Genomic DNA, 16,500 nt, shown 5'->3' with positions numbered 1-16,500 from the left:
GCCTGTGAGCAGCGGTGGGTGGCGAAGCTGGCATCTTACGAGTTTGATATCAAATATGTCCCTGGTTCTAAGAACATTGTCGCAGATGCACTAAGCCGTCGACCGTTTGTGAAGTTGGCTGTCGGAGAGAGGTTGCTCTGCTGTCCCTATAGCAACCTAGTTGGAGAAGCTCTTCCCATCTCTGTTGGCTCAGTACAGGAGGCATTTCGACAGTCGAACTCCAGTCGACATCTCTTCGATGGCCAGGTCGAGGAGGAGCCTAATGTGTCGGTGCATGCTAAGAACCAGTCCTTGACTAAAGAAGAGGTCTCTGCCATCTTTGAGACACATACCCTTTGGGAGTCGGGTGCCAGAACGCGTGCTGTTGACATCCTCCAACAGCTTCCACAGCTACTTCTCCCTGCAACGGATGCTCAACCTGTGTTCTCTGAGGGTGAGCTTCGTGAGGGGCAGTTGAGGGATCCTGTCCTCTCCAGAGTGCTGTACTTTGTGGAACGTGGCCGTCGACCTTCCCGGAGGGAAAGATCCAGTGAGTGTGCCATGGTCATTAGGTACCTTAAACACTGGGACAAACTGACGATGTGTAATGGTGTCCTTTACAGAGTATCTAGGGATCAGGTCTCCAAGAAGAAGAGATACCAATTTGTTGTTCCTGATGCCCTTAAACCCGAGGTCCTCCAGGACACACATGACAATGCTGGCCACCAGGGGCAGTTTAGGAGCTTGTGTCTGGCCCGCCAGAGGTTCTTTTGGCCGCACATTGACAGAGATGTGAAGGATTATGTGCGACAATGCCAGCGGTGTGTCATTGGTAAGGCAGCTGATCCTGAGGGGAGGGCACCCCTGGAGAGTATCAAGACATCTGCACCTTTGGAAATTGTGTGCATTGATTTTTGGACTGCGGAGGATTCTAACAAGAAACCTGTTGATGTGCTGGTAGTGACAGACCATTTTACTAGGATGGCCCAGGCCTTCCCTTGCCGAGATCAGTCTGCTAAACAGGTTGCGAAGCAACTCTGGGACAAGTATTTCTGCATTTATGGATTCCCAGAGAGGGTCCATTCTGACCAGGGCGCATCATTCGAAAGTCAGCTGGTTGCCGAATTGCTCAGGGTTGCTGGTGTGAAGAAGTCTCGGACGATGCCGTACCATCCAATGGGCAACGGTAGTGTGGAACGTTTTAACAGGACACTGGGCAACATGATTCGTGCCCTCCCTCCTGATGCGAAACACGACTGGCCCCGGCGCCTCCAGACCCTGACATTCATGTATAACTGTACTGTGCATGAGACAACAGGTTACGCTCCTTTCTATCTCATGTTTGGTAGGGTCCCCCGTCTTCCAGTTGATGTGCTGTTCAAAAACATACTGAAAGATCCTGAAATCGGTTGTTATGATAGCTACGTGGTGTCCCTGACAAAGGATCTTCAAGAGGCAATGGCTATTGCTCAAGGACATGTTGACAAAGAACAGAGACGTCAGGCTGAGCTCTATAACCGCCGTGTGAAGGGGAACTTGATCGCTACGGGTGATAGAGTCCTGGTTTCCAACAGACGTGAGAGAGGGAAGCGAAAAACAGCAGACAGGTGGGAGTCCACCATATACACTGTCGTTGGTGTGAAACCTGCTACTCACACATATGTGATCAAGAATCCTATCACTGGACAGGAGAGGGTTGTGCACCGTAACCTGTTGATGCTTGTTAACTTCTTGCCTGTGGACGTGGACAGTCACGCAGATCGCACCTTTCAGTCTTCTTCTGAAGCTGGATCTGGCGATGCCATGGATGCGACGGGATTGCTGTCTTTCTCAGAGAGTGGGGATTCTGTGAACAGAACTCGGCAATGGGTTGACAAATTGTCGGCTGCACGTTCGGACAGCTGTGAGGGCGCTGAGCCCTCTGGTCATGTTTTGAGCATGGCTGATGAGCCTGAGAGTGTGAGTGATTTGCACCATCAAGCCGGTTCAGTGACCTCTGAACGAGACTGCTTATCGGCCCCCTCGACTATCACTCAGGGAGGGAACAGACAACTCACGCCTTCCACCCACTCTGGTCCTGGCGATGTACAACCAGTCAGATCTCGTTTTGGACGCATTGTCAAACCAGTCAATCGGTTGCTCCATGTAATGTCCACTCAAGAGGTTGTTAATGATGCAAGTCAGATGATTGGCAAAGTCTCTAAGTCATTACGTCAGGCTTTTCAGTAAGTTTTTTTTATTTTCTACATTGTGGTTTCCAGTTTGGTGTATTCTTTGTTCCATTCTGGGTGTAGACGGCATCCTGCATCCAGGAGCTGGTAGTGAGTTGGCGCCGCTCACTCTGCTTCATCCTTTTGGGGATACTTTTTGAGTTGGTGTGTCTATATAACCATGTCGGGTCTGTTTTCTTTTGGGTTTCTCTTTTGTTTTGTTGATTTTGGTGGATGCTGTGGGTTGTGCATCTTTAATTTTGAGTGAAATTCTGCGGGGGTGGATGTAACAGAGTTAGAAAATAGCTTAATGAATTTCCTCAAAATTGATGTGCTTTGTGAATAGTTGGAGCCACCTGGTGGACAAACACAGCAACTGCAACTGTTAAGGTTCCAAATTGCTGCACAGCGCATGCCTCAGCAAAGGAAAAAAACTCCCAAGCTGGTGGTAGGTGCTAGTGAGCGATACTGTTGTCAATTTTGTAATTGTATTAATGAAAACACCCTCATAGTGGTAATTGTCAACATGTATTTTGATTGTAAGCAGTACTAGCATGTATCCCGAAAGTTACAGGCATTTTGATGCATGGGTAGTAACTTTATTCACGAGTAGCATTTTTAGTTAGCATGCTAAGCTAATACTCGTTAGCTAGTCGGGTGCTTTTTGACTTGCACTCAGCTCTAATGCTTCTCTATGAGATTGTGATTGTTCTAATTCTTTTTAACAGAACTGAATGTTGCAGTTGCTTTGCAGATTGTTAATGAAGACTGTGTGCTGTTTTCTTTGTACCAGGTAGGCGCTGTTAAGTATAAGTTTTAATTGATGCTGTTGTATAGGAAAAAAAATGATGAACAATGATGATTGTTTTATAATAGAAAAGCTGTTTTTATATGTTATTGTTGTTGTTGGTTAGGAAAAAGGAGAAAAATAAATAAATAATATTGCTACTATACGATCACAAGTTTGGTTTCAGCTAGAACTTTTAAAAGAAAGATTTTGTTGATGTTGTGTTGTATAAATATATCTTAGTCATTTGTTAAGTGTTATGTTTGGAAAAGGAAAAAGGAAAAAAACTCCCAAGCTGGTGAACTGAATGTTGCAGTTGCTTTGCAGATTGTTAATGAAGACTGTGTGCTGTTTTCTTTGTACCAGTTGCCAGAATAAAGAGGGAGCCCAGAGTAAGGGCAAGTCCAGCGTTGCAGTGCCGTCCTTTCTACATGGGCATATCACACCACTTGCACAATAGACTCTCAGAACAGCAACAGCTACACTGGCATCAGTTAAACTTCAGCTGATATCACTTCAATATAAAACAGACGTTTTGGACATCAAGTCCAAGCTTCTGTTTGTTTCTGTTCTAACTTTAGTTCATTTTGGAAGATTTTTGTTTAAAAAAAAAAACAGCAGAATTTACAAAAGCTGCATTTAAAGATCAATTTTTATTAATATGAAATAAAACTGTCAACAAGATGGTACAAAACTCTGAAACGTCATGTATGTACAGAACACTCATCAGCTCGCATAAAAATGGTGTTATTATGTTTAAATATGAACCTTAAAAATGCGAAACATATTTAGTAATTATGCTCAAATAATTCCAGTTCACAGGGAAAATAGTTTCTTCACTGGGAATTTTCCCAGTCAGTACAGTTCTGCTGCAGCTGTGCTAGAGTCAGTCCTCCAACAGTGAAATAATCACAAAGAAAATAAAAGACCAGCAATCTGGAAGAAAGTTTTAATACAGCATCATCTGCAGAAGAATCAGTCTCATTAACATAAACTGCAGACCTGGAACAGAGCCCGGTGGCACGCCTGCTAACAAGCAGTTTCACACATTTATGATGAGCAAATAAATATCAGGACTTCAAACAAAAAGAACAATTTTAAATGACATGGTTCTTACAGACAACACTAAGTGTTTTATAATCATCCTGTTTTCACCCTCTGTTAAACTTCTTCCATGTTTCCGTGGTTTCCTCGCATTCCTCACACTGTGCTTTCATCCTCTCATTCTTCACAGCTTCTTCTGTTTCACTGCCTTTAAACAAAATAATATTACACCACTGACAGTCAGGTTTCTGCAGATGTTTCAAATTAAAAGCCGGTGATTTTTTTTTGTTGAAATTCAGGTTTCTTTCAGCTGTTAAATTTTCATCAATATGGTAAAATGGTAAAAATGGCCTGTATTTGTATAGCACTTTACTAGTCCCCAAGGCCCCCAAAGCGCTTTACACATCCAGTCATCCACCCAGTCACACACATTCACACACTGGTGATGGCAGCTACATTGTAGCCACAGCCGCCCTGGGGCGCACTGACAGATCGTGGCTAGGGCGACCGTGGGTCAGGGGGTTGGGAATCGCATCTGTAACCGGAAGGTCGCCGGTTCGATCCCTGGGCTCTCTGTCCGGGTCGTTGTGTCCTTGGGCAAGACACTTTACCCTACTTGCCTACTGGTGTTGGCCAGATGGCGCGATATGGCAGCCTCGCTTCTGTCAGTCTGCCCAGGGCAGCTGTGGCTACAACTGTAGCTGCCTCCACCAGTGTGTGAATGTGAGAGTGAATGAATAGTGGAATTGTAAAGCGCTTTGAGGTTCTCGAAAAGCGCTATATAAATGCAATCCATTATTATTATTATCACTGAAGAGTTCTTTTTTTAAATTAAAGGGTCAACAGGAATGTAAATGTTTGTAGTTAGAGTCCACAGTCCAGCTCAGAAAACATTTTGAGAATCTATTTAAAACTTGGGGACTTATTGTCACTGTTGTCTGGCCCTAAGATTGCTTTAAAGACACTAAGAACGAATACTGTGACCTCAGTTTGTGTGTATTTCTCTTACACCATCTGTACAAACATATAAAGGTAGATCTAGTTTTTCAATCCACCAAAGGTAACGTCGACTACATTGCTTGTGTGTGGAAGTCCATTAATTGCCATTATTACTACTTTGTAGACAGTTTACTAGAACGTGTACACGCACAATGACACAAACAACAAAATCGAGATGATGTTTCTTGTGGGTGTAACACGAATATAAAAAACAAACTCCTGGCTGGGAAATGCCAGATGCTGGAGCTGAAAGATCAAATCTGAAAAGGTCTTTATGTGCATAAATAAAGATGTGGGAGGATGTTGCTCCTATACGGGTGCAGTGACGTTGGCCCACGAGGGGAAAGTGTCCAGAGAAAACATGACCCGACCCCAGCTGTTGATGGCCAGACTAATGCAGCCGATGCCGATGATATTCATCACCACCCCTGTTTTTGCCTGTAGGGGGCACAGTGGGGGGGGGGGCTATGATGACATAATGAATCAGAATGATTATTTCTTTCCAACTGGAAGAAATGAAGAACTCACCATGTCGGACACTTTGAGGAAACCGGAGGAAAACACAATGGCATTGGGTGGAGTGGCCACTGGCAGCATGAAGGCGAAGGAGGCGCTGAGGGTGCAGGGGATCATCACGTACAGAGGGTTCAAGCTGATGGACTGGGACTGGGTTGGGAAAACAACAGAGTCATCAACTTTACCCATAAACTGGCTTCAATGGCTTTTTTCCTGTTACATTTCAACACTTCCTGTTTAGATGTATCATAATAAAAGTCTGTCAGTGGTTCAAGGGTGAAGCTCCTTCTGTTCTCTGTCACCTTATGATATGAAACATCTGTAGGAACATCTGCAAATAACAAATATAGTCTGTGCTGGCTGTGTTTTTGGTACCATGGAAGCCAGGATGGGCAGGAAGAGAGTTGCTGTTGCAACGTTGCTTGCACATTCAGTGAAGGTGGCAACGAGCAGGCAGAGGATGATGGCGATGGCCCATGGAGGGATTGAGTGGAGCGGCGTCATCTGATCACCGAGCCAACGCGACAAACCCGACTCCTGAAAAACCAACAAGAAAAAGCCGGACTTCAGTCTGAGTCTGAAAGCAAAGGTTTCTCTGTGGTCTTTACTTTGAATGAAAACTCCATCTGGTGTCTTCACTTTTCCAAAATATATATAAGATTTACTTAATCTCATCAAACCATCTGCACTGTGCCCATACAGAGCAGAAGCGTCATTTTCATTTACTCACAAAGTCTTAGTTGTGTTGTTCTCTTGGCTATTCAAAATGTACTTTTAGTTTATTCCTTCTAAAAATATACAAACTAAGGCTGCATAAAAGAATGTAACAGAAGGCCGGAATCTGTAAATGTCTTTGAAGTGTCAGCAACTATAAATCAAGGCTGATGTAGTAAAAAAGCCTTGTGGTGCACTTGGTGGAGCGATTTGTCTTATTGGTCCTTGTTTACTCTTCAAAGGTTTTACCTCACTGCCTTTGGCCAAAGCAAAGCCGCCTCCCAGCAGCAGGACAATATTCCAGGGCATCTTCTTCTGAGTCACCTGCCAGGTGAGCAGAGAAGGGGCGGGGCCTCGAGAGACCTGAGACTCTAATTGGATCAAACGAACAATTTAAATCACGAACATAAATTGCCTTTGTGTCCCATCCACATGTTGTGTGTTTGTGGTACCTGTGTCGGAGCGCCTCCAGAAGCAGAGGTATCGCGGCGGCTCGGAGGGAAGAACAAACAACAAAACAGCAACAAACAAGGCAACGGTTGCATCTGTGACGAACCTGCAGACACAGAGAGAGAGCTCAATGCAGGATCTACTTTCATCCACTCAGCATCAAACAACAAACTAGATACTGTCACTTCCAAAGACCACAGGTGGTTCGGGAAGATTAAAGCCTTAAAGAGTTATGTTGAGTCGAACATCTGGGACTCTAATGGCTGTGCTGTAATCTGGCAAGATCACCATGGTAGCTTTTGCAAAATGGTTATGCTTATTCACTGACTCATTACGCGATGTCACGGTCAAAGTGCAAATAAGATTCTCTGTAACAGGAATAACAAAACTCGGAGCCTCCTGCTGCTTCCTGCGACTGAAGCAACAGGTTCTAGCACCTTCTAAACACTACAGTCGGTCACGGGGCTTTGAAAGAGGAACACTGTTCAGCTTCTGTTTAAAATCTGCCGAGGAGAAGATGTGACAGCATAGCAGGTGAATGCCTGATCCCAGGGTTGTATTCATGAAACATCCCAGCTGTGTGTTCAGGGTCCAGGTCATTTAATGACTTATAAACAATAACCAATACTTTGAACTCAGGTCTGGGTCAGACACAGGAGCCAAATCACCTGACCTGGTGTTGAAGGGGGAGGGGTCTAGTTTTGGTTACCTTGGACCTTTGGTTTGTGCAAACAGAGGATTTTGAAATGTTTCCTGATTACACAGGTTTACAGTCGACGTGCAGTCGCCCTCAGCTGATGTCACAGCCTGACAATAACATGAGCAGCAACTATTTTCAGTAACTATAACTATAATAAATATCTACAGTGAACTACGTCATCAATGACTGTGCAGCAACAAAGGAATTTTCCTTCAGTGAAAACAAGACATTCAGATCTCAGAGTCTGCCTGCAGCTGACTGCTTCCACACAGATGTTACCAGGCACAGGGCACGGCCTGCTTCCTGTCTCCAAATCAGTATTTCAAATAACTGAAACCCCTAAAAGGTCAAAAAGTACAAAGCTCACAGGAGGTGGATGTAGAAACATAAACCCAGTGGTTGCATGGTCACTGAGTGTGTGCAAATACCAAACCTCCGGCTGTGGTGAAACTCCTTCTCACGAACTCAGCGGTCAATATTAGACGGGAGGTGAACAGAGTCAATGACAGCTGAAGGGCTTTCACTTAAGACGGAAGAGGGAGTTAAAAAGTCCTCATGTCTAAGAAATAATGACAATAATAAAAATAATTATGAGCTTTTCCTGCAGCCTTCATCGGTGGACACAGACCTGCTGACTCGCAGGTTTCTTTGGGAGCATATTGATATTTTTCATCTTTGCTGAAAAGTTGAAGGCTAATGCTCCTTCGCTTCATCAGCAACCTGCAAACTGATGCTCAGTAACATCCAGAACTGCGACCGCTCGGAGAAAAATCGGAAAAAGTCTGAAAAAGCTTTCCAACAAAACCCTAAAGCTTCAGTCCACAGAGGGCAAACATCTGCCATCCAGCTGTTTCTTCATTTTAACGTGTTTTATGATGAAAGCTCTGAACACGAGCTCACGGTTTCTGGAAGCTTCTTCAAGACTTTGTCTCCACATTCATGCTCCAAAGAGAAAAACGCTCTGATGGGACTAAACTGTGAATTCAGTGACAAGAAAAACCCCCCAAAGCTGTTGTATTTCTCAGTTAAACTGATTATTGATGTTTTTGAATATTCTAAATGTTTCTGTTTACGTGTTAAATCTCACATTTTTCTCAGAAACTGAGGATTTTTTTATTTCCCGTCTCGGCCTTAACAACAACACGACAGAAACAAACAGGTCGATGCGTGACGTCTGCGCTACTCTCGCTGGTCATGTGACCCCACCGGGAGTTTATGAATGAACAGGAAAGTCATGTCATGTGTTGCCAATTTCCCACATGGTTAAATACGCATGTGTGTTTAGCTGTGGTGGTGCTGGTCGGGGTTTAAAGTCAACTTTAACGTCTCAGAGTTACAAAACATACATTTACAGATTAAAAATCTTCCTGTATGAGTCAGACAGACAGACTCTGCTTCCTTATTTATGAGCTTGTGCTATACTCACATACAGTCAGACATATATGATTTCTGATACTGCAGAAGCGAAGCAAATAAACGTGACAACCCTCAGGCTGCTGCTTGTTTCTGTGATTTTGTTCTGGACGTTTTCTCAAACGCAGAAACTCTGCAAAGTGCAACAACACGAACACTGTGCAGGCGTCAGAGAGTCGCAGCTGCAGGCAAAGAACCGACTACACGGAAAAGCTTCTAACTATTAATATAATCTAATGGATTAAATACATGGTTAACCTAATTTGGAAACCAGTGAGTCCAGTATCACCAGCTGATACACTAAAATTTAATTCACAAAAACTAATCATGCAAATGCTGCTGAAAGGGTTGAATAATAAAAGCTGAGATAATAACATTTAATTGAAAGAAAAATCAGACTAACTAGGCCCGATGTGCGGTGTGGAGGTGAGCTCAGTTCATGCCTCCTGCATTTGTGTAACACGGGTCAAAGCTGCAGCTGTGACACTAAAGTCCAGCATTTGTACCCAGGACACGTCCTGTTTATTCTGGGAGTTTGCCCCGAGGCAGGCCCTTTCTTTCCATCTCACATTACTGCAGGAACAGAGACGAACACGTGAAAGTTGGACCTCAGAGTTTCTGCTCAAAAAAACTCAAAACACCCCTTTAAAGGATCATTCCAGTGCTTCACAAAAGATCTACTTTCAGTTTGAAAATGAGACTTAAATCCAAATTCTTATATTTTCATTTAACACAATAAACAAATGAATAAACTACAAGCTTAGAAAGTTGTTACGATAACGTGGAGAGGCAGATTCATCTAAAAACATGAACCAGAACAAGAAAAGTGCATTTTAAAAAAAACACACCTTGGAAATAAAACAGGACGTAATTTAAAAAGGAAGTAATCTGGTCTTTTTTTAATGACACTATCTGACCAATAGAGCGGCTCCTGTGTGAAACTCAGATGTTATTCTGTTGGGTGATGTTCGTCGCCTGGTTACAGCTTCCTGCTGCTAAAGTAACACTGGCAGAAAGCTTGCAGCAGACCCTCCGACCCTGAGCGCTGTTAAAGCCGAGAGCTCGCCGACCCGGCCGAGCGGGTAACACTGGATGAGCAGGTGTCAGTGACCTGCCGGTCACAGCTCGTTGGCCGAGGAGGCTGGGCCCTCAGAGTCTCAGTTAGTCTGCTTTATTAAAAGGCTGAGATGGCGGTGGAGATCTGGGCGGAGCCACGCACGAGGACGTGACTGATTTGGGTTTGGTCTGCGCCGCTCTCTGAACCGCCCAAAACACTAAAACAGCTTCAGCAGCGAGCACTCATGAAGGTTTCGCTGGTACTCACTCAGCTTTGGAGTTGAACATGTGCGTCGCCCAGCCGTCCATGAAGCGCGGGTCTCGTGTGAACCACAGCGCCACCATGAGGATGAAAAGTGCCAGAACGCTGAACTCTCCGTAGCTCATGGGTCCCAGACGGGAATGCTCGTCCCTGATGACCTGGTATGCTGCCCGCTCCTTCTGCGACTTGACCGCACCGCAACCCCACGTCTTCCTCAGGCTGTGGTGCACAAAAGCAAAAAAACCCAATCATGGTTGTAACTGTAAAGTTGAGTTGTGGGAGCTGTGGGAGCTGTGGGAGATGTCACAGTAATGTTGGGGTTGTGTTTTGGTGAATGACTTACTTGCAGCCCACGTAGAGGAACTGCAGCCAGAACCAGGCCAGGGTCAGCGTTAGCACCATGGTGGGGAAAGCAAAGGCAAACCAGGAGGCAAAGTTGATCACGTCACCGTTCTGAGGGAAGAGCCTGCGAGGAAGAAACAGGAAGTTGAGAGTCAGGCCTCACAGGACACGTGGTCACATGATGTGGGTGCCGTTGCTGTGAGTTCGTACTGGTTCATCTGTCCGATGAGGACCAGGTTTGGCCCGGTTCCTGTCAGGGTAGCGATGCCTCCGATGCTGGCGGCGTAGCAGACCGACAGTAGGAGGCCTTTACTCATCCTCCTCGTCTCCTCCTCCACGTCACTCAGCTCCTCCAGCTCCATCTGACAGAAGTTGCTCTCCACGGTCACGACCACTGAAAACAGTTAACAGTGTTAACCAATGAACCTATTACCCACAACAGCTACTGAGCGAACACTCACATTTATCTGAATGTATTCTCCACGTTATGTTTGACTCTTTATTTCTGATTTGGACTCATTTAGATAGATTGATTAAATCTTTATTGTGAACATGTTGAAAAAGTACAACAACATAGAAACAAAGCAAAACAAAAGATATGGCTGAGGAAGGTTTGAAGCGTCAAGGCAGGCGAATGGAGGACATTGGTGGTGAGATCGCTAAAATGTTTGTGAAACACTGCCCAGATCCTGAGCTCGCATCTGTGTTTAAGTACAAACAGATACATGAGTGGACGTGCAAGGAGATTCAGGAGAGGATAGATGAGTATCGGCGCGAGAGGGTGTCTTCTGTGAGAGTGCGCGTGGTTGAGGCCCATGCAGCAGCGCTAATTCGTGATGACACGCGTGTTGAGCTCTTGAATAACGATGACAGGAAGTCTTCTGGTGTTGACGCGCTTCCTACGTCACCCCCGTCACCTGGGGTAGGACCCTCTGTCTCACCCTCTCCTCTCTTGTCCCAGACGCAGCAGATGTTTCTTGCTCCAAGCTGTCCCACTGTTCCTCCTCTATTGTCACAGGATGGGGAACGGAATCCGACGACCTCAACTCAGAATAGATGCCAGACTATTCCCCTGCATTACCAGAAGCAGTCTGCCCTCCCTGCTCCTGAGCAGCAGTTCCCCCACAGTCAGCAGCCCAGCGACAATGCTGTGCTTGGTGAGATGATGTCGATGCTCAGGGAGCTGTTGAATAAAGCGAAGGCTGGGGATGGACATTCCCCCTCACGGCAGGGTGGCAGACGAGTACAGAATCGGGCCCCTTTGTTCAATGGCAGGAGCTGTCAGGTCTGTAATAAGGAGGACCACACTACACAGTCCCATTGCCGCTTTGCCCGACTCTGTTTCACATGCTTTCAGCCCGGTCACACACGTCGCTCGTGTGCCAATGGGGCCTCTACGGGTGACAATGCCCAGGGAAACTAGACGACCTGTGCTTTGAGGGAGGCTGTACAGGTCATGAAGAACACTCCCACAGACATGATGCAGCAGAACTGTATGACAATGTAAAGGACTTAGACAAGTCTGAGAGAGTTATTTTTCAGGACACACAGAGAATCAGCAGCAGTGACAGCCTGTTCTACACTCCTGTTACAATCGGAGGCAAGTCATCCCTTGGTGCTATGTTGGATAGTGGTTCAATGGCCTGTTCTTTGAGTGAAGTAGCGCTGCAGAGGCTTGCTGCTGCTGGTGCTATTGATTTGAGAAATCAGGGGGCGCCCACTGTTGTTTTTGTTGGCTGTGGTGGTGTACGAGTGAAGCCTAAATCAGTGGTGGAGCTTGACATGGAAGTGTATGGGTGTCGTATCTTGGTTCCAACCTTTGTTGTTGAGAATCAACAAGATGACTTAATAGTTGGCTCGAATGTCATAGGACATTTAATCCGTCAGTTCAAGAAAGATGCAAGCTACTGGGAGGCAGTTTCGATGTCGCGTTCAGGGCATCAGGAACTTGAACAGTTCCTCTCTCTGCTTGCTGGCCTGGAACGCTGGTCTGGTACTGAGATACCAGACAAAGTGGGCACAGTCAGGTGCAACAGGGCTGTCACCCTGCCAGGTAACAGTGAGTTTCTTGTATGGGGGAAACTTCCGAAAGATGTTAAGATATCTCCCGGCTCTACTGTAGTTACTGAGCCAACCACCTCTCGCTCTGCACCCAGGGGCATCATGGTCGCTAGAGTGGTGACTCCTCTCTGGGGAGACAGGTGGGTCCCACTCAAGCTCCTTAATGTCACAGACAACCCTGTTATTCTGCGGAGGAATGCCAAGCTTGCTGATGTCTACACCTGCCTTGCATTGGAGGATATGGAGGTTCCAGAGCTCAGTCAACAGTCTACTCGTACAGAGCCCACTGGGACATCTGTACCCACAGTGGATGTTGGTACTGTACAGGGGAGGCTGGACCGTGTTGGCCTGGGTGACCTGGACCTGAAATCCTGTGATGTGTCATCGGACTGGCAAGAAAAGTTGGCTGACCTTGTGGTCAATTATCAAGATGTCTTTTCCCGCCATCATCTGGACTGTGGTGAGGCTAAGGGCTTTGTACACAGGATTCGACTGACAGATGACAGGCCATTTCGTCTCCCCTACAGGCGTGTGCCTCCTGCCGAATACCACAAGCTCCGCCAGGTTCTTAACGAGATGGAGGAGAGAGACATAATCAGGAAGTCTACTAGCGAGTTTGCCTCACCTCTTGTCCTTGTGTGGAAGAGAAATGGCGACTTGCGAGTGTGCACCGATTTTCGATGGCTCAACAGGCGGACGCTAAAGGACGCTCATCCCCTGCCACATCAAGCTGATTGCTTGGCAGCCCTTGGTGGCAATGCGTTTTTTAGCACGATGGACTTGACTTCTGGCTTCTATAACATGCCGCTACATGAGGAGGATCGCAAATACTCTGCATTCACAACACCCATGGGTTTGTACGAGTATAACCGCCTCCCTCAGGGTTTGTGCAACAGCCCAGCCAGCTTCATGAGAATGATGACCTGCATTTTTGGCGATCAAAATTTCCTCAGCCTGCTGTGCTACCTTGATGACCTGTTGGTCTTTGCACCATCTGAGCAGTTGGCTTTGGAGAGATTGGAAATGGTTTTCAGCCGACTTCGCCAACACAACCTGAAATTGGCCCCAAAGAAGTGCTGGCTTCTCAGGAGGACGATGAAATTCCTCGGGCACATCATTAATGAGTCTGGTGTGTCCACAGATCCTGCTAAGGTCGAGGCTGTCAGCAATATGACCATTGCGGACCTAATGGAGCCTGATGGGATCACCCCGTCACAGTCCCGTGTCAGATCATTTCTGGGGATGGTGAACTATTACCAGCATTTTGTGCCCAATTGCTCTGCCTTGGCAAGGCCCCTCTTTGACCTTCTGTCTGGCCAGAAGCAGAAGCGCAAGGGGCGGGCACGTGTGAGCCGTGCTATGCAATCTCGGAAGCTGACACCTACTGACTGGACACATGATCATCAACAGTCATTTGAGGATCTGAAGGCTGCTTTGGTGTCCTCAGTAGTTTTGGCCCATCCTGACTTTGCTCGCCCTTTTGTCTTGTCCACCGACGCCTCCTTGGATGGGCTGGGAGCAGTTCTTTCACAAGTTCAGGAAGGTGATTTTGTGGCTAGACCAGTTGCATTTGCCAGTAAATCCCTTTCCCGTGCCCAGCGTAATTACCCTGCTCATCGCCTTGAATTCCTTGCGTTGAAATGGTCTGTGTGTGACAAGTTCAGCCACTGGCTCAAGGGACATGCCTTCACGGTGTGGACTGATAATAATCCACTTACACACATTATGACTAAACCTCATCTGGACGCCTGTGAGCAGCGGTGGGTGGCGAAGCTGGCATCTTACGAGTTTGATATCAAATATGTCCCTGGTTCTAAGAACATTGTCGCAGATGCACTAAGCCGTCGACCGTTTGTGAAGTTGGCTGTCGGAGAGAGGTTGCTCTGCTGTCCCTATAGCAACCTAGTTGGAGAAGCTCTTCCCATCTCTGTTGGCTCAGTACAGGAGGCATTTCGACAGTCGAACTCCAGTCGACATCTCTTCGATGGCCAGGTCGAGGAGGAGCCTAATGTGTCGGTGCATGCTAAGAACCAGTCCTTGACTAAAGAAGAGGTCTCTGCCATCTTTGAGACACATACCCTTTGGGAGTCGGGTGCCAGAACGCGTGCTGTTGACATCCTCCAACAGCTTCCACAGCTACTTCTCCCTGCAACGGATGCTCAACCTGTGTTCTCTGAGGGTGAGCTTCGTGAGGGGCAGTTGAGGGATCCTGTCCTCTCCAGAGTGCTGTACTTTGTGGAACGTGGCCGTCGACCTTCCCGGAGGGAAAGATCCAGTGAGTGTGCCATGGTCATTAGGTACCTTAAACACTGGGACAAACTGACGATGTGTAATGGTGTCCTTTACAGAGTATCTAGGGATCAGGTCTCCAAGAAGAAGAGATACCAATTTGTTGTTCCTGATGCCCTTAAACCCGAGGTCCTCCAGGACACACATGACAATGCTGGCCACCAGGGGCAGTTTAGGAGCTTGTGTCTGGCCCGCCAGAGGTTCTTTTGGCCGCACATTGACAGAGATGTGAAGGATTATGTGCGACAATGCCAGCGGTGTGTCATTGGTAAGGCAGCTGATCCTGAGGGGAGGGCACCCCTGGAGAGTATCAAGACATCTGCACCTTTGGAAATTGTGTGCATTGATTTTTGGACTGCGGAGGATTCTAACAAGAAACCTGTTGATGTGCTGGTAGTGACAGACCATTTTACTAGGATGGCCCAGGCCTTCCCTTGCCGAGATCAGTCTGCTAAACAGGTTGCGAAGCAACTCTGGGACAAGTATTTCTGCATTTATGGATTCCCAGAGAGGGTCCATTCTGACCAGGGCGCATCATTCGAAAGTCAGCTGGTTGCCGAATTGCTCAGGGTTGCTGGTGTGAAGAAGTCTCGGACGATGCCGTACCATCCAATGGGCAACGGTAGTGTGGAACGTTTTAACAGGACACTGGGCAACATGATTCGTGCCCTCCCTCCTGATGCGAAACACGACTGGCCCCGGCGCCTCCAGACCCTGACATTCATGTATAACTGTACTGTGCATGAGACAACAGGTTACGCTCCTTTCTATCTCATGTTTGGTAGGGTCCCCCGTCTTCCAGTTGATGTGCTGTTCAAAAACATACTGAAAGATCCTGAAATCGGTTGTTATGATAGCTACGTGGTGTCCCTGACAAAGGATCTTCAAGAGGCAATGGCTATTGCTCAAGGACATGTTGACAAAGAACAGAGACGTCAGGCTGAGCTCTATAACCGCCGTGTGAAGGGGAACTTGATCGCTACGGGTGATAGAGTCCTGGTTTCCAACAGACGTGAGAGAGGGAAGCGAAAAACAGCAGACAGGTGGGAGTCCACCATATACACTGTCGTTGGTGTGAAACCTGCTACTCACACATATGTGATCAAGAATCCTATCACTGGACAGGAGAGGGTTGTGCACCGTAACCTGTTGATGCTTGTTAACTTCTTGCCTGTGGACGTGGACAGTCACGCAGATCGCACCTTTCAGTCTTCTTCTGAAGCTGGATCTGGCGATGCCATGGATGCGACGGGATTGCTGTCTTTCTCAGAGAGTGGGGATTCTGTGAACAGAACTCGGCAATGGGTTGACAAATTGTCGGCTGCACGTTCAGACAGCTGTGAGGGCGCTGAGCCCTCTGGTCATGTTTTGAGCATGGCTGATGAGCCTGAGAGTGTGAGTGATTTGCACCATCAAGCCGGTTCAGTGACCTCTGAACGAGACTGCTTATCGGCCCCCTCGACTATCACTCAGGGAGGGAACAGACAACTCACGCCTTCCACCCACTCTGGTCCTGGCGATGTACAACCAGTCAGATCTCGTTTTGGACGCATTGTCAAACCAGTCAATCGGTTGCTCCATGTAATGTCCACTCAAGAGGTTGTTAATGATGCAAGTCAGATGATTGGCAAAGTCTCTAAGTCATTACGTCAGGCTTTTCAGTAAGTTTTTTTTATTT

At 46.8% G+C, this 16,500-nt stretch overlaps 1 protein-coding gene across 1 annotated transcript; it reads right to left on the bottom strand.

Moving 5' to 3' along the window:
• Positions 1-3,616: 3,616 nt before the first annotated feature.
• LOC146624834 (Na(+)/citrate cotransporter-like) lies at positions 3,617-10,892 on the bottom strand. Its single transcript, XM_085364760.1, has 8 exons — positions 10,683-10,892; positions 10,474-10,596; positions 10,137-10,349; positions 6,702-6,805; positions 6,499-6,620; positions 5,911-6,072; positions 5,548-5,685; positions 3,617-5,457 (listed from the first exon to the last, which is right to left on the bottom strand). Exons 1-8 carry the CDS (start codon positions 10,832-10,834, stop codon positions 5,329-5,331), a joined length of 1,143 nt encoding a protein of 380 aa, XP_085220886.1. The 5' UTR covers positions 10,835-10,892; the 3' UTR covers positions 3,617-5,328.
• Positions 10,893-16,500: the final 5,608 nt, after the last annotated feature.

Source organism: Diplotaxodon limnothrissa, linkage group LG10 (assembly GCF_057381915.1).
Source record: "Diplotaxodon limnothrissa isolate DT_005_m linkage group LG10, D_limnothrissa_male_GT1.1, whole genome shotgun sequence".
NCBI classification, from domain to species: Eukaryota; Metazoa; Chordata; class Actinopteri; order Cichliformes; family Cichlidae; genus Diplotaxodon; species Diplotaxodon limnothrissa.
Note: the sequence above shows the minus strand (reverse complement) of the source record. Positions and strands in the feature narration are given on the sequence as shown.

Excerpts from the sequence above, each read along its gene's own strand:
- LOC146624834 (XM_085364760.1), bottom strand. The coding sequence starts at position 10,834 with ATGGAGCTGGAGGAGCTGAGTGACGTGGAGGAGGAGACGAGGAGGATG. Across the intron at positions 10,350-10,473 it reads TTCCTCTACGTGGGCTGCAA|CCTGAGGAAGACGTGGGGTT; the intron begins GTAAGTCATTCA and ends TGTGCACCACAG. Across the intron at positions 5,686-5,910 it reads TGCCCATCCTGGCTTCCATG|TCCCAGTCCATCAGCTTGAA; the intron begins GTACCAAAAACA and ends TTCCCAACCCAG.